Raw genomic sequence first — 22,951 nt, forward strand, 5'->3', positions numbered from 1 at the left:
GAGGTTAAAACTAGAATGACAATGCTTATTTTCAAATTCAGTGCCCATGTATTTGCAAATAAATTGGAGGTTCTGCAGTTAAACTGTATGCATTGTCTTTTGATTGCAGACATCTATAGTTAATCGAATAAATAAATCTGAACTGCGATATCTATAAAAACGGACGAGATATTGAGCGATTAGCGCTGCTCAAATCAACCCTTCCTCTCAAAATATCTAGTGTATCTTGCATTGTCTTGGTAAAAACACGAAATAGGTAGGATGGGGTGTTGGGTGGGAGTTGACTTGCGCATGCGCCAGTGATCCGGTCATCCGGGTCTCTGCCATTGAGAGTGTCGGTAAGGAGGCGGGAAATGGCGTCTGGAGGAGCAGCGCAAGAGCGGACTGACGGTCTCTGAATACAGCCAGCTAGTCAGAGACGGCTAAAGATCAGCGGCCGCCCCCCGCCGCGGCTATCAGCAGCCAGGCAATCTCAGCCACCTCAGCGACGAGATACTGAAGTCTTTGGCAAGTAAGTCAACAGGGCAATTATCACGACTTTAGGTATAGGGGAATGTGAGTGTCGTATGAATATTTAGCTGGGTAGCAACAAGCCAGCGAGTAGCTAGTCCAATCGCTAGTGCACATCTCGCTGGCCAGCTAAACACAAGCGACTTGTATCAGGAGCTTGTGCCCTGTTGTAGTTCGCTAGCAAAACATCGATTTCCTCCAGGGTCCATTAGCTCGGGAACATGCTGTTCTGCAGCACAAAAAAATCAGACAATGCTTTTTTGAAGTAGCTAATGCTAGCAAGCTAGTACTTGGCGCTATCTATGACACTTTGCTCGAATGCAATCAATCAGCTTCCTTCAATTAGCAGGCTAGGTACTAGCCAAAATTGTATGTTTTGGCCACTAGGTAGTTAGCTAGCCTGCTAAAGAAACCAGCCAACAGTTTGTTTGTTAGCTAGCAAGCAGGCTACCTGGCACTAACCATGTATTTTTAGCGGCAATCGCTGGGATGTATAAGTTCTGCATTACGTTTTGTTACATTGTTTGGGGGTGGGGATAGACATGTTCAATAAATACCTGTGTATGGTTTGAAAAATTTGAGCGGTTTTTAGGCCATGGCCTGCGACTTCATCGCATGCCCTGGGTTTGAGTCCTAAACTATACAGAATTTCCTTTTTTCTTTCCCCACTTGCTTCGTCTATGGTTAGAATCTAGTTGGATTCTGCGAAAACAAACAAGCCAGATAGCAAGTGTTAAATAGCTACCCAGCTTGTTAACGCTAATAACGGTTAACTGCCACAGTTATACTCAGCAGTGTGTGGACGATGTCTAATTGTATTGCATGCACATATGTGTACGTTTTTCTGTCCGTTAGTTATTTGATTTGTGACCATGCATAGCTAGCCAACTTGATAACTAGCGACAGTTTTCGTTTTTTCTGTCTGCTTTTAATTGGAGTGGGGGGCGTTGCTATACGTCTCGTCTCTACATGCCTGGAGTTCCAAGATATAGTCTGTCTTACTGGCTATATTAGCTAAAATACTTAGCCAGTCTACCAAGTTTTGGCAATTTTGGTTTAATAATCTGTAATAAGATCTAGGGACGAAATTGAACGTTCTGTAAGAAATTGTAGAGTGACCTAATAGAGTATGGCGTGAAGGCAAACATGGCTCTAACGTTCGAATTTTTAAGACTATCGCGTTCGACTGGCTTTTTTGAATGGCTGTCATTGTTATAAAATATAATAGTGATCGAAATATTTTTTTTAATGGATTAACAGTTAACTTACTGTTTTCGTTTTATTTTTTATTTTATTTTTTTAACTCTGGTGAACTGAAAGACCTGGTCATGGGTTTATTGAGGAGGTGCAGTTTAGGAAGCGCTTTGAGCTATTATCAGAATGTTTTTCACTCGCCTCTTCAGTGAATTTTGTTTGGAACCTTTTTGAAAAGCCTTTAGGCTTACTACGATAATAAAAACTTTGTTTGACTTCACTGCGTCACTGGTTAGTGTTATATACATTATTGTATATATAAATATAAGCACTTTTGAATGTCTCACAGTTAATTGTCATTAGCCTGTGCAACCCCAAAACTTTGGAAGTAGTCAGACATCATTCGGGTGATTTAGAGCTCCTGGCATGGTGTTTTTGAATAATACCCTGTTCTGTGTTGTTTTGCATGGTGTTTGCAACCTGTCTGAATATGCCTTGGAATCCCAGACCTTGTGAACCTTTTTCCACTATGAGTATTTGAGTTAGGGCAGTGAGTGAAATAGTTAGTGTTGTTTGACAGCTCCTTTAACTAGCACCATGAGCTTTGCTTAGTTAAAGGATAATATTAGCATGCAAAATACATGATGCCTTTCTGTATCATCAATGTGTGTGTTTATTTATATATATATATATATATATATATATATATACATATACACTAGTCTCAACATTTGCTGTCTGACTGTGGAATGCAACTTTTTATATTACAGAATCTGTAAAAAAGTGAACGGTAGGTCACTTCAGCGGACTCTTGGTCCTATTGATAATGACCGTAAGCCTGTAGAAGGCTATCAGCAGCTTTTGCAGCTGTACTCTTGTCGTGGTGCCTTTCCCCAACTTAAACTCCACTCCTGGTCTGGAGCACTGAGCAGCTATCCTCTAGCCTGCGCTGAAGTGACGAGTGGGATCAGCCCCATTTAACAGGTGGTGCGGCGGCAGTATATGGGCTGACAGGCAGGGCTTGCAGAGGGAGGGTGCTAACAGCAGCGAGGACGTCTGAGACTTTAAAGACGCTGTGATAGATTGGTTACACTGGGATGCCACTTCTCGCCCTTTATCCCTGTCCGTGGCGGAACTCGGAAGAGAGTGTGGTGGGGCGCGAGTCCAGGAAATGTAGCCCAAGTTGAGGCGCTGCTAGCGAATCGGCCGCAGCATGTTGCAGCCGCTATGTGCAGCTCTCTCGCATGCGCGCAGTTTCTCAGAAACAGGCCGGTGCTTCGCAGCGGAGCTCTTCGGCGTTCCACCATTTTCAACAATCCGCGCTTTAAACTGTTTTAAAGTGGTCTCCATTTTGGGGGGTTTTGCAGCCGTATGCCATTAAATGCTTTCTTATTCTGACAACATGAGCAGCTGTTATTATGCTGTGTGTTGAGTGCATCTGTCAGCAGTTAGTATTAATGTTCCAAAATATGAGATCAGTTGCTTACAATGAAAAGTCTCCTTAAGAATGATGAAAAATTAAGCCACATGCATACACTTTAAGCAAGCTGTATAATTGATTGAATATGCTAGACATGTACTTATAATAAAAATTTTGTTCCTTACTGTAATAAGCTGTTTAAGACTTGATTTCTTCATCTTCAGTTGCTGGTTGTCTGTTGACTGCTCTTTAAGAAGTCAATATGGTTGCATATTGAAATTGGTTTCAAATGCACATGCACCTTTTGAAACTGTACACTGTTCTGGTAACCAAATTAATGTGCAGTTTGCTTTATAGCAAGCATGTCCATCCTTCCCCAGGCTGTGTAAAGCCAATGACATGCGTAACAGATCATTTCATTCTGTGAAACTTCCTTGAATGACCTCTTGAGCCATGAATAATTACTGCAGTACAGTTTATCCACAACGGCCTTATGTCAGTTTATTTGGTGTCAGACAAGTATTCACACCTGCAAGAGGACAGCCCTGGGTGGTAATCGTACAGTGATCCGAAGAGCTCCCTTCTGACAAGCACCCAGTGCTCTTTTGATGCATGTTTTTGTTTAGGTGTGATAACTGAGTTTTCATTCTCCTGAATCTGAACAGGTTTTTTTTTTTTTTTTTCTTTGCACGGTGTGCTCACCAAATCGCAAAATTCATTAACAAACATTTCACTGACAAACTCTCCAAACGCATCAGGTCTTAACCTTGAAAGCATTGGTATGGGGTGACTTGTTTCTCCCTGGACCTGCAGTCTTTAGCCATGACAGTGTCCGAGCGGGCTGTTTGTGAATCAGCGAGTGATTGAATAATGGAGGCTTTGAAAAATGAAATGTGCTCTCTGGCAGACCTGCGGGCCTGTTCTCCTGCATTGTCACGTCCTCGTGAGATACCCCTGGCCCTACCCACGGAAAATGGATCCACGTGGTTTTGGGCTCTTTTGTTTGGTCTGTCATCCGTACGCTGCGCCCCGGTCCCCAGCTCCACGCTGCCACCGCTGTGTGCACTCCTCTCCTGTAAGGGGATTTGAGGACACCTCTCCTCTCCTCTGAGTTATGATACCTTCTGCTTCTTATTCCTGGGGGGCGGGTGGGGGGGGGCTGTACTGTACTGTGCTCAGGATAAAGCGGAGCATGAGGCCGGAGTGCTGATGGGGGGGCTGTTCTTTTCCTTAGTGCGTACCAAGCAGCTGGTGGTAATTGAGGAAGAATAAGTAAATTGATGGAGTTAACAGAAGAGAAAAGAGACTGCCCTCTCTGTAGTAGATTGTGAAAAATAACTGCACCAAGGAATTCTCCTCATAACAAAAGATGAGAGAGTGCGCAAGTGTACGTGTGCGCGTGTGTCGGACGCAGGGGGATGAGTCATGCTTTGTTGCTGGTAAAAATAGGCCGGGGGAGACTCTGAGGAGCAGTGGAACCGCTGCCTCTCTCCCCTTCCCCTGGCTCTGGCTCGCCAGCCCCGCCGCTGTGGCTGCCAGGCCTGCTGCGCGCGGGTCTGCGGCTGGGCGCCGCTCCCTCTTCCGCGCTCGCCAGATCTGTGCTACAGCTGCGCCCGTACCGACCCCCCAGCGCCGCAGGGCTCAGACACGAGCGCTGACGGAGGAGCCGTCACGGTCACTGTAGCGCAGGCTCCAGCGCAGTCTGCTCACAGGGGCAGCACAGCGTATGCAGCACACTGCTGTCTCTGCTAAGGCTGATGGGTGCTCCTCTTTGTGATGTCATTCTGTTCCCCTCCTCTGCTCTAATCTTTTCATATTCATACGTAGTTTGTCCTTTTGTAGATGCAATCATTCTATCTCAGTTTAATGTCAGACTGCTGGTTTTTTCAGTGCTCCACCTTTAAAATGTAGAAGATGTGGTCAGCTGCGTTTCCGAGATAACTGAAATGCTTCTTCACGATTATGATGATAAGAATGCGTCTTGTGTTGACATTGGTGGAGCTGATGCCTTCTCCTGAGTTTGACATTGCATTTAGATAATCAGCGAATGGTCTAAGCACCTGAAGTAGAGGCTATTCAAGGTGAGAGAGTTCTTCTGAAGTATCAGCGGAGTCTGGGCCTGATGTAGCCAGTGATGTAGGCTACATCTCAGCAGTGAGGGGATTAGTAGATTTTCTGTTTACTCTGCCGTGTTATTGGGCTTTGTGTATATATGTTTCTTTTCCCCTTTGGCAGTACAACCTAATTTCTGTTCTTTAAGAGAGAGAAACTACCTGACAGATCTTACCACTGTTTTAATTTAGTATGGATGCTTTGGCAGTTGTAGACTGTGGCATTGTAATGTTTTTCTGTAAAAATTCTGATGAAAGGAGTTGTATTCCTTGCGTGTGCTGTCATTCTGTTCGAGAATGTTAACAGCATCCTTCATCTCCCGGTACAGTGTTCCTGCTCAACTTGTGAACTGGGAGCTGTCCAGTATTGTACTGTAAAATGTCTAACAGGAAGCAGAAGCGACTGGTGCTCAGGGCTTATTACTGTCTCAGTGTGAATCCTGAAGGAAGACTGAAGACAGAAACATGCAGGTGTCTGGTGGAGCGGCACACGCTGCGGTGTAAGAGGCCTGCTCGTCTTCAGGAATGTGCTGCAGCACCTCGCATTGCTATCTGCTTTGTTTATTTTAGATCTGTTTGCTTCTGCGCTACTGGCGAGTGGCCCACCCTGCTAATGCACCGGCTATGCCGGCTGTCCAGCATGCGGTTTGGTCATGACTGGATGTAGTCTGGAGGACACTGCCTTTATAATTCATGCATTTAAAATGATCTCAGAATCGGTCTGAAAGGAAGGGGGTGTGGCTTTTGTATGATTTGAGAATCACTTAAACATTGTAGCAGATGCTTTGATATGGGACTCTCTGCCTTGATTGTCTCTATATGAAGGGCTTTTTCTAAAAATCTGCCTTGGGGCCAGGTTGGGGAGAATTGAATTGGCGTGTAGCCATTGTAACAATGTGCCCCCGAAGGGACCATTTGATTTGTACACAAACATCAACAACACAAAGGTTAAAATTTTCTTGATGAAGACTATGAGTACAACAGACTTTAGGTATATGAACTTTCCACCCTCGACAGAAAGGAAATGCCATGAGCTGATTGTCCCACGCACAGGCTGCAGCAGCCTGAAGCTACATGCGTTTTGTGAGTTGCAGCAGGGTTTTTCGAAGCTGCTTGTGCTTTGAGTGTTACAGCAGGGTTTTTTTTTGAAGCTGCATGCACATAGTTACAGTAGGGTTTTTTTTTTTTTTTTTTTTAAAAGCTGTATGCACTTAGTTGCAGCAGGGTTTTTTGAAGCTGCATGTGCTTTGAGAGTTACTGCAGGGTTTTCTGAAGCTGCATATGCTTTGAGAGTTACTGCAGGGTTTTTTCTGGCTGCTGGCCTGACAGGTCCCGGACATGTCTGAACACATTTTAGCTAGCGCCATTGCGTAAGCTGCGCAAAACGATGAAAGGAAGTGAGGGGAGTGGGGGTTGGGGGGTTCAGTGGAGAGCTGTGGTAACTTTAAGGAATTTTTCCCGGAGAGTCACTGCCACTGCAGCAGTCTAGAAACAGGAGAACTTCGCGCACAGCAGGGAAACATTTCTTGGGCTCGTTTAAAAAATAAACAAAGGGAATTGTTCAAACAAATAGCCTGCCTTTGTGCATGCAGACTTCTGAAATCAAGAAGATGTTCTGTGGCGCTGCACTGTTGCTAGTAGGGTGTAATGCTGTGGAAGGGTAAGCATTAGGATAACATGGCCATTTCATAGATAGCCGTGTTTGTTCTTGTACTACGCTTGCTTCTAGTTAGAAGCCTTCTGTAGGGTTAGAGGTTGACATTGTCATGCTAGGTCAATGGGAGGTTAGCTAAGCAACTGTTGTTTATGGGGTCTGAACAACCCACATAAGGTGGTCTACAAAAATACCAGAACACAAGTACACAAATAAAATGTATTGATCTTACACTGTTTAAATAGGTTTAAGATAACATTTGTGTCAGTTTTTAAGTGTTGCATCATTGTTTTCTTTAGAGCTGTATGAAAATTTTTGTATGCTGTGTTCAGCAAGTTTTTGTATGTTGTTCACTTCCAAACCAGATGGGAAAGATGGAAGTCTAGTGTCCCAGAGCCATGAATTAGCTGAATCCTGTAGGCGGGGGTGAATGGTGTTTTGCTACCCCTCCATCCCAGAATAGCACTTCGAGAAACAGTACTCAGTTTCCTTTCCCCTCGTCAGTGGTCAGAATCTCTTAAGTTTACATCACTTGTTTTTTTTTTGTTGTTGTACACTGTAGATTGGATTTAGTCCTTTTAATTGTAGCAGGACAGTTTATGCCCTGGTTCATCCACTGCTTAGCCTCCATCCACATGCCCAGCACCCTGCGTGGAAGCTCCTGCACAGAGCAGGGTTTATATGGATTTGGATGTGCACTGTAGAGTCAGGCCCTGGCCCAGGCCTGTGTGTGCTGTGAGGGGATGGGCTGCCGGTGAATGCCTGCAGTAGAAACGGGGAGCCTGCGCTGGATGAGTTTGATGGGGCCCTGGCGTGCTCCAGCCTCAGTGACTTACTGTGCTTCCAGAGGAAATGGTGCCTTGAATACAACCAGATGTTTTCAGCCGCAGTGCTGGACGCCTAGCAGAGCGAGAGCTCTGCCTCGACTTTTCATTTATCCTGCCTGCGGTGGGGGAGAGGGAAGTGGGGGTGTAGTCAGAACCTGTTGACCTTATTGCTATGCCCTGACTACTACTGTACTACTATTATTATTATTATTATTATTATTATGATTAATGGCCTAATTAAAAATGAGTTGTTAGTGTGAATATGTAATGGTGAGCAGAATTTTGTAGAGAGTGTATTTTTTATATTAATGTGTAAGTGCTGTCTCCTCCCTCTGTACCTGACCTTCTTCACCTTTCCTCTTTCTCCGTTTGTCTCTTGGTCTTCTGCCCTCCCTCTTTCTCTCTCCTGCCATCCCCCCGTCAGTCTTTCATGTGACGGTTAGGACGATGAGGCTGAGAATGCGCAAGGCTTCTCAGCAGCCCAGCCCCGCCCACGCGCCCCGCCCGTCCCGGACCAAGCGGAGGCACTCCGAGGTGGAGGAGTGCGTGTCTGCCGGCGGAGGCAAGATGAGGAAGAGCGACACGGGGCTGCTCTCCACCATCAAGAAGTTCATTAGAGGAAGCGCCGTGAAGGTGCGCTTCCACGTCACTTCCCAGCTTCACTGTCCATCACATTCATTCATTCATTCATTCATCTGAGGAACGCGGTAAGGGTGCACTTAGGAAAAGGTCCCTTCCACTGCAGTTCCCAGCTTCACTGTCCATCACATTCATTCATGCGTGCATTCATTAATTCATCTGAGGAACACGGTAGAGGTGAGCTTAGGAAAAGGTCCCTTCCACTGCAGTTCCCAGCTTTGCTGTCCATCATATTCATTCATTCATCTGAGGAACGCGGTAGAGGTGCGCTTAGGAAAAGGTCCCTTCCACATCAGTTCCCAGCTTTACTGTCCGTCACAACAATTTTTATTTTATAAACGCTGCGTTCCGTACATCGCTTACTGTTTCATAAGCGTTTTGTAGGAGCACCACTTCTCCCCTTGCTCCACAGACCTTTATTTAGAAGCCACTACGATTTAAGATGTAAATTCGGTGTTTGTCAGGACCCGGTATCATGTTCCCCCCAGAAGTAATGAGGAATGTTCCTGCCTGCCTGGCTTCTGCGCCCCGCTCTAAGAATAGCCCTGGCTCGAGAATAGTTGCGTAATGACAGTAGGTAGAGTCGGCTGAAACAAGGGTGCAGCTTGTGTGACAAAATGGGCCCTCCTTGGGCTTTGGCTACATGGTCAGAACTTCATAGTTTTAAATGGGCAAATACTTAAATTTTCAGGTAGGGAACTGAAGTGCTTATGAAATATATATATTCCCCCCTCTTTGGATCAGTTTAAACACATTGCAACAATCATTACAAAGCATACACGAAAAACCATTCAACTACTAGTATTAAACTAGTTAAGTGTTTAAGCAGAATTTTAACAATATGCTGTCATTTGCTGTGGTCCTCTGCAAATTTATAGATCAGCTTTTGAATGAAGTTTGTTTATGTAAATCATATGGGGGCGAGAGAGTGGGGTTGTTTCATTTTAATGATGTGAAGATTATTTGTGCTTAAATTTACATCAGTATCCACTGTATTGCAGACAGATTGCTGCTTTCTTTGCTAATGTAGCACAAGAACAGACCCAGTCTCCGCACTTGAGGGCACAGAGCGTTTACCTCTCCTGCAGAAAAAGAGGCACATCCTAAAGGGTTTTGTAATTGCATTAATGACACATCCTTCGCCACCAGTCACTCATCTCCCATAATTCTTTACTTGGCACACACTGTTTTCCAAAAATTCTTTGTGAAGTCATAGTTCTATTAAGAATTCATGTAGGCTTTTCAGATTGTATGCATTTGTATAGCATCGCAATCAATACGGTGGTGCCACCCCAGGGCAGTTGGAGTGGTTTAAAAAAAAAAAATAATCATTGCACTTCAGGACAAGCATGAGCCTGTCAGCCTGCTGGGGCTCATCGTTCTGTGTACGTCTAGCGCTGTCTCGAGCCTGGCCGTGGTCATGGACCTGTGTGCTTCTACTTAAGCTCATCCATTCATTAACGACTGAAAAGCTGGGGTTCCCCGTCCCCTGACTCGTCCCCTGCTGTTGCTTGGACCTCATTCATGGCAGCGTTGTTTTGTGTGAGATGACATGTGCGTTTTCGTGCTGAGAAGTAGTTCTACCACCCACTCTAAAATATTTAAGCGACCTCACGCAGCAAACGCCGATAAAAGGAAAGTGGCATGCGCATTAAATGCCTATTATCAGCAAATGAAAGTTGTGGATAGTCGCACCTTGATGCCCATTGGTCACAGGACTACAGCGTACCTGTTTCCCACACGCGCTCAGGTGGAGCAGGAGAACCCGGCGAAGAGGAGCCGCATGGACTGCACCCTGGACGCCAACCTGATTTCCTCCACACCGCACACCGGGGACCTGCCCAACAGGGCCATGCCTCGGGTCCGCCGGAGAGGGCCCGTCAACGGGGGTGAGTTTGCGGCGGGTCCGGGGACTTTGAAAGCCCAAAGGACATCCCGCTGACATCTCAGCATCCCGCTGATGCTCCTGCCCTGCTCTCCTTCCTGCAGACGCCACGAACCACGACACGAGCAAGCCGGTCAAGCCCAACGGCAAGCTGGAGCAGACTGCCGACACCGCCTCCAGCCCGCCCCGCACCACCCTGCTGGGCACCATCTTCTCTCCGGTCTTCAACTTCTTCTCACCAGCAAACAAAAACGGTAAACGCCCACTGCCCCGGCCACCGTGACCCCTCCTGAAAGGGGATGCACCTGATCATGGCACCAGGGTAGGATTGTGTGCTTGGTGTGTTGTGTGTCATCTATGTTATGTACACATAGGCCTTATTGTCAAAGCTTGACCTGCTGTTGATTTGGGATCAGAGCTTTTTTTGTTGCACAATGTGTCTGTTAAAGTGCTTGACGCACAGAATTATGGATGTGCTGGTGGAGCCCTGGTCCCACTGTAATCGTACCCACCTCATACCCCCCCCCCCCCAGGCACATCAGGCTCAGACTCCCCAGGGCAGGCTGTGGAGGCAGAGGAGATCGTCAAGCAGCTGGACATGGAGCAGGTGGAGGAGACCCCCACCTGCACGGCCACCTCCACAGAGAGCGTGGGCATCCCGCTGTACCCCAGCGTCCCCCCCCCGGCCCCTCGGCCCCCGCCCCCTCCGGAGACAGCCCCGGAGGAAGGGGAGATCGTAGCCGACCCTGACCTCCCCCCTCTCACAGGTGCGTCCGTGCGCAGGTATCACGGGAGGGTTGTCCTGGCCCGCTGTTTGAGGGCCATCTGCTCTTTTTGTTTTTTTGTTTACCTTTTCTTACCCTTCTGCTTCCTGCACTAACCCCGCTGTGCCCTGTGCAGCCCCAGGCTCCGCCCCTGAAGTCGGCTACTCTGAGGCTCCGCCCACCTCCCCTGCAGAGGGCTCGTATGAAGAGGACTGGGAGGTGTTTGACCCGTGAGTAAAATGCCTACGCACACTTTGGGGATAAAAACTGTGAAATGGCTAGGGTTTCACTGTACTTACTATTCAATGAAATGAAATGTAAACCCATACCGATTTTTATTTATTTATCTGCTGTATTCCACTGGTTAAAAGAGGGTTCCTTGTGTTTTGGTCCAAGTGCTCAATTCCAGTTTTAAGAAATCAAGTGTCACATTTACATTAATAATTCATTTTTTGTGGCCTACTTCCCGCATGTTAAGATGGTTATGAACAGCATCACACCTGTAATCACAGAACTTCACTTGGCTTCACTTCATTACCTTTTTTATTATTGAAAAACTCTGCCCGTTTCTTCTCTTTTTAATGGTGTTTGTGGTCGCAAGGCTGTAGATATAAACCAGCTGCAGGCTAATTGCAGTGCAGGGAACGTCCTCGTGTGCTAATGCGGTGAGTAATGAAGTAACCGGGCTGTCTCTGCGCCGCTGCCCTGTGTGGTGTGGGTCTGCTCGCTCTGCAGGTACTTCTTCATCAAGCACGTGCCCCCACTGACAGAAGAGCAGCTAACCCGCAAGCCAGCACTTCCACTCAAGACCCGCAGCACACCCGAGTTCTCCCTGGTCCTGGACCTGGTGAGTGAGGACGGAGCGGGACCGTGCCTCAGCACCGTGATTTAAACACCCCCCCTCCCCCCTTATTCACAGGCACATCCACACCACAGGCTCACGTTGCAGACATTTCCAGGCTTCGGATAGTTTTGTCTGACATCTGTAGATGTCAGAGTGTAAGTTTAAAAGTTTTGATGTAGCAAAGTCATAATCGCTTTGGTGTGTCTGATGGTAGGTAGCTGGTGGTGTTTGCTAAGCTTTGGGGGCAAAAACAAAAAAGAAAGACTGAGAAAGGATGCTAAGAATATTTCTTAAAATTGCGTCAGTACCGCAATCTCCCCCCCATTCCTTGATCCATATTAATTATAAATTGATTTTGCCTGAAATTCCCATATTCATATGTATTATAGATTCAGATAGCCTGATAATGGATTTTTCATGTTAGAGTTTGTGGTGTACATTGTGACTGAGGCCTGAATAAGTCGATGGAATTCGTTTTTTGGGCACGTTGAAATTATTGGTGTTGTGTGCGGTGCAGAAAAATGAATCGCATTTTGCATTTCTTCTGCGCCAGGATGAAACGTTGGTACATTGTAGCTTAAACGAGCTGGAGGACGCAGCGCTTACCTTCCCCGTCCTCTTCCAGGATGTCATATACCAGGTGTTGTATTGTCTTTACATTGTATTGTTCTAGCTGATTCTTTCTCTCATCAAGTTATTCTGTATGACGACCACTAGAGGGTGCATAGAGCTGTCAGTCCAACTGCTGAGTGGGCGTTGGATAATACTGTGTAATTGACTTTTTCAGCATTAAAAATGTTGACTTTTGGTTCTAAGTCCTTGTTGTTGAGAACATTAATTTAGATTTATCACCTTATAAAAACCAAAGCCTGAGATTAATTGAAATGCAGAGTTATGTTGGTTATGCTGTTAATTGGGTGTGGGCTGCTTGTGATTGCTGATGAATTTTGGCTGTGATGATCGAGCGTGAGAGCAACAGCAGCTCAGTGAAAGTGGCTGCTCTCTGCTTGTCCGCAGGTGTACGTACGATTGAGGCCGTACTTCAGAGAGTTCCTGGAACGGATGTCTCAGATATACGAGGTACGCCGTCGCCCGTTTCTGCTTCTGCATGTTTTTGTCCGTGTTAAAGAAGGCCGAGTAACCTGCTCTTTTATTCATTCCACAGATCATTCTCTTCACTGCTTCTAAGAAAGTGTATGCAGATAAGCTGTTGAATATCCTCGACCCCAAGAAACAGTTGGTTCGGTCAGTTTTCTTTGGATGTTTGGAGGTCTCTCAGCTGTCTGTTCCTGCAGTCATGAAATTGTTTCCCCAGCAAACAGGCATCTAAAAGAAATCCTTTAACACTTATGTTACCCAGAACGTTATAAGGAATCCGTTTCAAAAATGCACTTTAGGAAATATAATGTTGAGGTACTCCTCGATTGGCTTATCCGGCAGGGGAGCTGGAATATATTTATCTGCCATGGTTATACATATATTAAATATTTCCTGACTATTTTATATGTGGGGGGGTGGGGGGTGGAATGCGGCTAAATGAAGTGCATTTAGCCATGCAAGGGTCAGTTTTGTCACGGGTAAAATTTGGGAGCCCCAGACCGGAGATCATGGATGTTTCTGTGCCTTTCTGCCCCCTTGTGGTTGCAGACACAGGCTGTTTCGGGAGCACTGCGTTTGTGTACAAGGAAACTACATCAAGGACCTGAATATCCTTGGGAGGGATCTGTCAAAGACCATCATAATTGACAATTCACCACAAGCCTTTGCCTATCAGGTGAGCCTAATGAGCGCTGCTCGCTGTCAGGTGGTCAGCGAAGCCGTTCTCACTGTGAGAGAGTGATTCTACCCCGTGTGTGTCTACAGCTGTCCAACGGGATTCCCATTGAGAGCTGGTTCATGGATAAAAATGACAGCGAACTCCTGAAATTGGTTCCGTTCCTGGAGAAGCTTGTGGAACTGGTATGCACGCTTATTTTCCATGTCTTGAAGAACTAGCTTACTGAGTGTTTTTGTTTGCCCACCCCCACCCCCTCCAAAAGTGGTCATTAGTGTGATCAGGGTTCATTTGAACTTATGCTAACCAAATGTGCATGTATTAGTGATACAAACAGACTTGTGAATTTGGTAGAGTTTTAAAATGTATGCCTTTCTGTACATTTGACTTATTTCTGTTTATTGAAAAGTTCCCATTTTTGCTGTCCTAGTTAGTATGCTGTGTGTGGGTTATGTTAGTTCAGAGACTTTGTCATAGTGTCACGTGCTCCGGTTCGATTTGCGCTTCTGGGCATGTTCTGCGCAGTGTGTCTCTTGAGGAGTTTTATGGAAGGAGTGGTGGATGTGCCGATGCTGCTGCCCTGATGCTGTGTGTCTGTCTCTGCGCACGTCTGGCAGAACGAGGACGTCCGGCCGCACGTGCGGGAGCGCTTTCGACTGCACGACCTGCTGCCCCCAGACTGAACGGCGCACCCTGCCGCAGAAGGCCCGCCTGCCCCAGAGGACGAAAACGAAGGAAATAAACACAAACAGTTCAACAACAAAACAAACAAACGAAAACACGTTATACACTTTGGATTACGACGAAGACATTGCCATCACTGTTGAAATTTTAAATCGATTCTCCGTTCTTTTTTTTTTCTTTTTTTTACACCCCAGATAATTAAAAAAAAAAACCCTACATGTTTTGAAGCAACATCTCTGATCATACAGTTTATAAATGCAAATATGTATGAATATGTAAATGTACTCGCGTTAATAGTAGGCAAGGCCTGGGAGAGTGCTCCATTTGACTGGCCTTGGTCTGGATCGGCCTCCCCCTCCACTTGGCAACGACAGGAAGCCAGGCGTCAGCGGCCGCTGTGTCGGCCCCGCCCCCCAGCCAGGCGTGTGGCATCACATGGACCCGGCGACTGCACGCGCTCTGTTTGGTGCTCCAAGTGGAGCGCTTCACACTCACTGACTTAAAAAAACTCATTTCAACAGGAATGGCCAGTTTAAAAAAACAAAACAAACACAAAAAAGACATGTATATATCTTCTTTCCCTCTTCAGGTTTTTAAAAGTTTTTACTTTAGTGCAGGATTTCATTATGCATTCCTTTTTAGTTGAAGCTTTTTTCATTCTGGTTAATAGTTTTATCCTGTCATTGTTTAAGTGGCTGTTCTTCTGCTTTGTCTGCCTGAACAATGTACAATTTGTTTTTTGGTTATTTTAATGGGACAAAAAATTGTATTCGTCCCAAGTCGTTTAAAAAACTAAATGCATTTATACGGTTTCAGTAATAAGGTATTCCACTGAAATTTTGAAACACATCTTCCATATCACTCAAATGGGGAATAATTACTTGAGCTTTTAATATGGTTATGACCTAAAATAGGGTGGGAGGTAATTGACTGTTTAAACCATGGTGATGGCTTGATCTCTTCACTTGGGCACGGAAGTGTTTTGGTTTCCCCAAAATCAGTCTGAAAACTGACATTTAGTCATTGGTCAGTTTTATTTAAGCCCAGATTTGACTGTAAATTTCACATGTGATAGTATGTTCTAATGTTTGACAGCGTGGAACAGGACTACTCACAATCTGAAACGTGTAGGTTTACCCTTACTCCAACGTCCAGACTTGGCTATGTTTAGAATATAAGGAGATTTATTTGCACAATTATTTTCTTGGTAAACTCAAATTTGTGCCATGCGGTTTCGACACATGCTGTCAGTCAAGTGCACAAATTGGTCAGAGTCTGTTTTTATTTTTCTTCTGTATGTAATATGAAGATGAGCTGAGAGAGAATGGAAGGGAAGTGCTTATGATTTTTATTTTGTCTTACGACAGGAAAAGTATTAAGAGAAATGGCAGTGTAGCGCAGGCTGTTTGACAGTCTTGGTCCTTTCCCACAGACTGTGGGTGACTGAGGCCTCACCCTGAAACAGCCCTAGGTGTAGCACCAGCATGAGTGCAAGCTTCATCACTGTGGTTTAAATCCTGCCTACAGTTCACTTTGTTTTTTTTTGTTTTTTGTTTTTGCTTTCTTTTTTGGGGGGGGGGGGGGTGTCAGTTTTGGTTTTTATAATGGATTTTGTCATGCTTTTTGTTGAAATGCAGTTGAATGTCAGTGTGTGGAGAACCTTCATTATGTATGCATCTCTGCCCAAGTCTTGAGAAAGCTAGAAAAAAGAATTTGTCTTTTTCCCACGGGCTTTCTCTTTTGTATTTGGTATTGCTTATTGGTTCCAGGATCACAAACGTGCGTGGGGGGGAGGAGCTGTGATCATTCTGTCCATTGCCTATTTTGACTGCATTTGCATACTCACAGGGCTTGGATTGTTAATTATATGCCCCGTTTAGGTTTCCGTACCCTCATCCTCCTCCCTCATAAGTGAATGTAGCCCAGGGGTGTCCATGAGCTGGTCTTTTTTTTTTTTTTTTTTTTTTTTAACTGATTTGGGGTGGGTGTGTGTGTGTGTCTCTGCATGTCTGTCTGTCTGTCTCCAGGTTTTGTCCCTATTGTCTCAACTTTTACACCTCAGCCCCACCCCGCACCCCTCCTAATAGGTAGAGCGAGACAATCGAGGCCCCCGTCAGCTTGTCTGCAACATTACGAATGGTCCTTGAGGACTAAGACTGCAGTTTGCTATCATTGTGAGTGTAGAAAGGAGTAGAGTTTTCTGGAGAACGAAGTTCTGTGTTCCACACTTCTGTGACATAGTACAGTAAGGGGGGGAGGGGGGCGAACGGACTCTTTCTTTGAACTGTATATGATCAACTTTACTGATTTCAGCTTTTATCAGTGTTTTAATGATGGGTGCTATGATGTATTTTGGGAAAGTAAGACGGGCGCCGTTGTAGACCATGTCTTCAGGGTGGTCATGGTATTACGACAAAAGGTCAAGACCTACACCATGACTGTGGTATATGTAATGTGTGCAGAGATGGTCGCCTGTGTAATATTTACAGTGTTTTGGAGAAAGAACAAAGATAAACTAAACTGAACACTCCATACATCTTCGTAGAGCACAAATAATACATGTGCAAAGTACTGGCAGTTATTTTTCTGGCATATTTATACTGATTTTGAATGCATTGAAGTCAATGGTTATATGGACGGTTCTAAGATGGGGGCTTTTTGCATGAACTTAAATGAATTTGCTGTCTCCTCCCTCTTGAACAACTTCTGCACCCACTCCAGCATCTCTGCAAAATCTGCCCCCAATAGAAGCCTGACAATTTACCCTGTAAATGCCTCGGAAAGAGGAGAGTGGGACACCCCTTTGTTTTGTGGGCCCTGGCACTTTTCTAATGAAGAGCTAGCTCATTTTGTATGATTGTTAAAGAGCAGTACAGAGATTTTATGGTAAGAGGGGAGAAGAAAAAAAAGTATTTCAAATGTAAACAGTTAATTTTTTATGTATATTACCAGTTTTATTGTACAATGGTATTGTACAAAATACATGCAGCTTCATTTTTAAAAAAAGAAAAAACATCCTTAAAATAAGGAAAATCTTTTTAAGAAAAACATTTAATTTTTGTATTTTTGATTTCAAGAGGCATGTTATGTCTACTTTTTAAGTGTATTAATGAAGATTTTAACTTTACATCAGGTCGAGTGTGTTTTCTTACTATATTATCTGTGTATGTAGGCCTAGTTAGCACATTGTGTCACTGAGCTGTTAAAAAATCTAGCATGTAGAAAGAAGCCTGTTTTGTGGGAAAATCCTTCATTAAATTTTAATCATGGCAGTTTTTTCTGCAGAAAAGGTGTTTCTGAACTTTTTATTGAAAGTAGCTTTTCAGTAAGTGTCCTTTTTGTTAATTATTCTATATACCATATTTTATTTGAAAAAATATTTCAACAAGGTTGACATCAAATGCAATTTTGCATGCTGGTATTGCAGTCTCTTATGCTGAATATATTGTCTACTTAGTGATTATATGTGTAATATGTGAATATTAATGTGACCCTTTAAGCGTGGCCGATTGTTCAGTTACACGCACTGTTAGACAATTTGCGTCGTTGGATGAATCTGGGGAGAGGCTTGAATGAAATGACGACGCATTCAAAGTGTTACATATTAAGATGAGTGGAGCATAACGGGTAACAAGTTCATTTGTATTTGGCATTCCCATTCAGTTTGCAAACTGGCAGATAAATCTGTATTTTTCAGACATGCTGCCTTTTTTTTTTAATGAGCAGCTTGTGTACGAGTTATGCCTTTCAAGAAGTACATTGAGGTACTCTGCAGGGTTTCTTCAACCTTTTCCTTTTAGATACAGAATGCTGTACACAAACAAGGGTTTCAAAAGGGTTCCTTTGTATCTCCATAGAGGAACCCTATCTAGTTCAAGGGTTCTTTGTCGAGCAAAATGGTTCACTCAGAGCTTTTGCACTTCACACCTACCAAAGAGGGTTCCATAAAGAACTGAAATGGCCCCTGTGTATGCTGGTTTTCATTCCAACCTCAACAGCAATCCCAGAATTTGAGCTGTAATTTCTAATTATGCTTTCAGTTTAGAGCGGTCCCAGCTATCCAGATAGGGCTAGTGTGGGTGCACACAGATGTGGACTCGAGTCACATGACTTTGACTCAAGTCACAAATTTGATGACTTCAGACTCGACAATATCACAAATGACTTGCAACTTGACTTTTACTTTAACACCAATGACTCATGACTTCACTTGGACTTGAATGCCAAGACTTGAAACTTACTTGTGACTTGCAAAACAATAGGTCTCACCTCTGTGGGTGCACACACCTGATCCTGATTCTACTAGTCAAGGTGCTTAGCAATGACCCTAGTAATTGATTAGTAGAATCAGGTGTGTGTACCCACACTGGCCCTTTCTGGAACCCCAACTCTAAAACATGAAAAGCACCTAATTAAGAAAAATTAACAGCTTCTTAAAATTCTGGGATTTCTGTTGAAGTTGGAATGAAAACCATCATACGCAGGGGTCCCCCAGGACCGAGTCTGAGAACCACTGCTTTACAATACGATGTCGCCACGAGACGTTTAAATAAGATGCGATATCTTGCGGAAATAATGGGTTAAAAAGCCTACTCGTATATATGATCTATCTGCATAATTAGTCCTGTTATGGAATTTCGAGAAGACTGTTCTTGTGTACCTATTTAGAATTTTGCTGTGGTGCAATCTACAAGGGAAACCGTGTTGATACAAAGCCTACAGCCAATTGGCTCATTTAGCCTGGGGTGGAATCAGAAACCTGCATGCACACCGGTTCTCCAGGACAGGATTTGCCCATCCTCTGCGATACTAATATAAGCCTGAATCGAATAGGTCTACGTGTTTGTACCTTCTCTTATAAAACCCATACACAAATGACAGGTGCATAAAGATACGTGATGCCGACGTGATGGGAGAATCTCGACTGATGAATATTTCTATATTTAGAATAGGCCTAGGCCTATATCAAAGTGAACAGTCTCTTGGTTATAGCAAATTGTTCAACACTTCATTTCCCATATAAATCAATTTCCCAGTTCAGTGTGTTTTGGGTTAACGTGGGCTCTTCTTTCCCCTCAAAATGAAAATTTATAAAATGCAATACACAATATTGTTCTAACCATAGCCTATTTAAATATAATCGCTCGACATCGTTCTAATTGTGCGATTCTACCAAATGCCGTAGGGCTGATCTGCCAGGCTTTCAAACATGAAAAGTCTTTGAACTAGGCTGTTCCCAAGAACGCAAGTTGACCATCACCTCATGTGAAATTTTAATATGATTGTTTTATTGTTGATTTTGGATCCCCATTAGCTGTCGCCGGAACGAATGCCGTCCACATAAAATATTAAAAAGGACATAACAACATGAGAGACTTCAAGACAATACACATATTCGCTTGATTATAGACTTTATGAGAAATTATAATATGATGATTATCTGTTTTCGATGTCTGCCTAACGGTTTTAATTTAACGTTTCACAGCTGGTGCATATATGCAAGCAGGAAGAGGCTGTCGGTAATTAATAAACCAGCTGTCAACTCTCAGCATAAAACTTGTCCCACTGCTTTTTATTGTGTTATTTTACAAGTAAGCGTCGGTTAGGGAAATTTCATAATGGGTGAGTCCAATTTAGTTAAAAGTATATTCTCTGGAGGGTATTGACGTGGAAGAAAAGACGATGAGCAGTAACAAAGTATCTAAATGCAGCCTATTTATTGCCTCATTTTGGAAATCTCAAACCTACATACTTAACGCGTTGTCTTCCCTTAAGTATGCTAATGCTTAGTGACCTGTGACTTCAAGAAAATTGGGTTTACGTTTTGAGTATTTTAGAATTGCATTGCGAAACAAGCTGGTTAAGAGATCTATAGCGCATTCACTGCGCACATCCACTGATTGTTTATTAATGTTTGAGCCATTTGATGCATAGATCAGCAACAACCAATTGCCTAACATTGTTTGTCTGGTTTGTTGCAGCAGACAAGAATGTGCTCATTGTGTATGCCCACCAGAGTGCAAACTCATTCAATGCAGCAGCAAAGGATGCAGCAGTTGAAGTGCTTCAGGCCCAGGGCTGCAAGGTGGTGCTGTCTGATCTCTATTCCATGAAATTCAAAGCTCCTGCCACTGCTGAGGATATCATTGGTAATGAGTAGTGATCCTTTGTCTTATGACTTATAATGATTGTTTTGTTCCTTGTTAATGTTTACTAAAGCTTAGTTTGGGGGTCCTAACCTTGACATGATTGCTCATTGCGATTGTACTCCTGTTTCGTGTTCCCAGGGGAACCACAGAATTCTGATGACTTCCACTATGGTCATGAGGCTATGGTGGCATTGAAGGAGAACAAGCTCAGCACTGACATCATTGAGGAACACGATAAGGTGAAGGAGGCCAACATTATCATATTCCAGGTTGGTGACCCTGCATTCATTAAACTTTCATTTGTACTTTGTAACCTTCCTTATTCTCATTTGGATACAGGTAATGGTTTAATGAATATTGCCAGTTCTTTTATGAAGGCTGCATTATCCTGCATTCATTCCTCTAAATTGATGTCCCTGTTGCTTATGTGAATGTTCATTGATGCTCAAATAGGATTCCAATTCTATTACAATTCTGTCCTGGCAGTTTCCCATGTACTGGTTTGGTTTGCCAGCCATTCTCAAAGGTTGGATTGATCGAGTGTTTACACCTGGCTTTGCCTTCACGACTGAGGAAATATACAGCAATGGCTTCTTCAAGGCAAGTCTAGAGTGGTTCCCCTCTACCCGTTTAAACTTTTAAAAGTACAGTTGATCCTGTGGGCTAATCTACATTTTTATGGTCTCCAGTTTTGATTGCTGGATTCAATATGGCTGTCCGATATGGTAAAGAAACAAAACTTGCTAGTGCTCTCACCATCCTGGAGTGTAGTAACATTTATACAGAAGCTGAATTTTTATTGGTTCTGTACGTGGCCGCAGGGCTGGCGTGCATTATGCCTGGGCCCGAGACAAAATTATTTCAACAGGCCCCGTCCCAAATCAATGGCCAACATTTGAGTGAGGATCACTTTCTCCTGGCCCCCCCCCCCCCCCCCCCTGCTGGGCTGGTGACAACTTCTCGGTTGTTTACCCCCCCCCCCCCCAGACGCCGGGCCTGCGTGGCGGCATTGGCATAGGATTCTGTACCAAACTTTCAATTGCTAGTTCTTGGTCAATTGGTCAATTGGCTTCAGCAATGGGATTTGTGGAACTGTGCAGCTGAAATGACCGGTGTCCTGTCTCCCCAGGATAAGAAAGCCATACTGTCTTTCACCACAGGCTCGCATGAGTCAATGTTCAATTCCAGTGGAATCCATGGAGACATGAATGTCACACTGTGGCCTATCCAGGTAAAGATTTATTGAAGCAAGCATCTGTCCCTCACAGTGAGTCTTTGCCAAGGATAGTACAGGAAGTGACAAGATGGACATGCCATAATGGAAGTAAATGCAGTATGGTGCCCACAAGTGTGATTGTAGTTTCAGCTTAATGGTCATGTGTTCATTGAGTGAATGATTTAATACGGAAATACTCAAATCTGGCCCTCGAGGCCAGTACTTCTGGTTTTCATTCTGGGGAGGGGAGGGGAGGGGAGGGGAGGGGAGGGGGGGAGGGGGGGAGGGAGGGAGGGAGGGAGGGGAGAGAAATGACAAGATGGCATCCTACTCAAATGAATATACTACTGACTTGAATGCAGTCCTTTGAATAATTGATCCCCCCCCCCTCTTCCCTCCACTTGTAGAATGGCATCCTACACTACTGTGGATTCCAGGTTCTGGCTCCTCAGATCTTTTGGGCCCCGAAGCATGCCACTGCTGAGGACAGGAAGGCCTTGCTGGAAGTGTGGCGGAAGCGCCTGGAGGGACTGCTGGAGGAGAAACCCCTCGCCTTTACTCCCTCAGACTGCTTTGATGGGGGAGCAGGGTTCCAACTGAAGGAGTCTGAGAAGGAGAAGTGGGCAGCAGAGCAGTTTGGCCCTACTGTGGGGCACCATTTGGGGAAACCACTACCCCCCAACAACCAGCTCCAAGTCTGAACACAATGCAGGGGACTGAGTGCCTCTCCAATGTTTGACTGGTTGTCTCTCAAATTTGAGTAAAGAGTCTAAACTGAAATCCTGCCTCAGTTTTTGTCATGTCTCTAAAATGTCATTCATGTCTTGTGCATGTACTCAAACAGAATTGTGTTGCTGTTTTTGACATCCCTGGGCATGCCAAACCTGCACTGGTGTGAAATTGTGCAAGGGTCCTGTGACTGGTCAAGGCATGTTATTACCTGAATGGCAATGAAGTTGCACAGAATTAGGATTTATGAACTTCCAACATGGCTCATTATGTTAATTGTAAGCAGCTGCAGGTTAATGTGCTATTAGACTTATTTTGACATGCCTGAAGGCATCTTGCAGTCGCAATAGTTATTCAGCTGCAACTACACGCAACATGTGGCTGAATACTCATGACCAGTATTCTGTATTCATTTTAGCATTTTCATTACACCAAACAGCACAGCAAAATGGTTAATTCCCTTACAAAAAATGAATTGCTTGTGTTCAGAATGGTCCTGGTCATGTTACTTCTAGCAAACCTAGCAGACATTTTGCTGATGTTGGTTTGAT

General features: G+C 44.4%; 2 protein-coding genes across 6 annotated transcripts; both read left to right on the plus strand.

Moving 5' to 3' along the window:
- The first annotated feature begins 269 nt into the window (after positions 1–269).
- Positions 270–17,595, plus strand: LOC135242728 (CTD small phosphatase-like protein 2-A). Its single transcript, XM_064313951.1, has 13 exons — positions 270–511; positions 8,141–8,349; positions 10,106–10,244; positions 10,345–10,494; positions 10,774–11,007; positions 11,141–11,234; positions 11,740–11,851; positions 12,402–12,488; positions 12,866–12,928; positions 13,014–13,093; positions 13,496–13,622; positions 13,712–13,807; positions 14,240–17,595. Exons 2-13 carry the CDS (start codon positions 8,164–8,166, stop codon positions 14,303–14,305), a joined length of 1,434 nt encoding a protein of 477 aa, XP_064170021.1. The 5' UTR covers positions 270–511; positions 8,141–8,163; the 3' UTR covers positions 14,306–17,595.
- Positions 17,596–19,165: 1,570 nt separating this feature from the next.
- Positions 19,166–22,451, plus strand: LOC135241736 (ribosyldihydronicotinamide dehydrogenase [quinone]-like). Of its 5 annotated transcripts, none has more exons than XM_064312363.1 (6): positions 19,166–19,187; positions 20,288–20,455; positions 20,594–20,724; positions 20,942–21,055; positions 21,585–21,686; positions 22,079–22,451. In XM_064312363.1, the coding sequence occupies exons 1-6, from the start codon at positions 19,181–19,183 to the stop codon at positions 22,370–22,372; spliced, it is 816 nt and encodes a 271-aa protein (XP_064168433.1). In that variant the 5' UTR covers positions 19,166–19,180; the 3' UTR covers positions 22,373–22,451. The 5 variants fall into 5 exon arrangements, with proteins under 5 accessions (XP_064168433.1, XP_064168437.1, XP_064168435.1 ...); XM_064312367.1 differs by lacking the exon at positions 19,166–19,187 and adding an exon at positions 19,786–19,928; XM_064312365.1 differs by lacking the exon at positions 19,166–19,187 and adding an exon at positions 19,974–20,013.
- Positions 22,452–22,951: the final 500 nt, after the last annotated feature.

This window comes from Anguilla rostrata, chromosome 16, assembly GCF_018555375.3.
Source record: "Anguilla rostrata isolate EN2019 chromosome 16, ASM1855537v3, whole genome shotgun sequence".
In the NCBI taxonomy this organism is placed as follows: domain Eukaryota; kingdom Metazoa; phylum Chordata; class Actinopteri; order Anguilliformes; family Anguillidae; genus Anguilla; species Anguilla rostrata.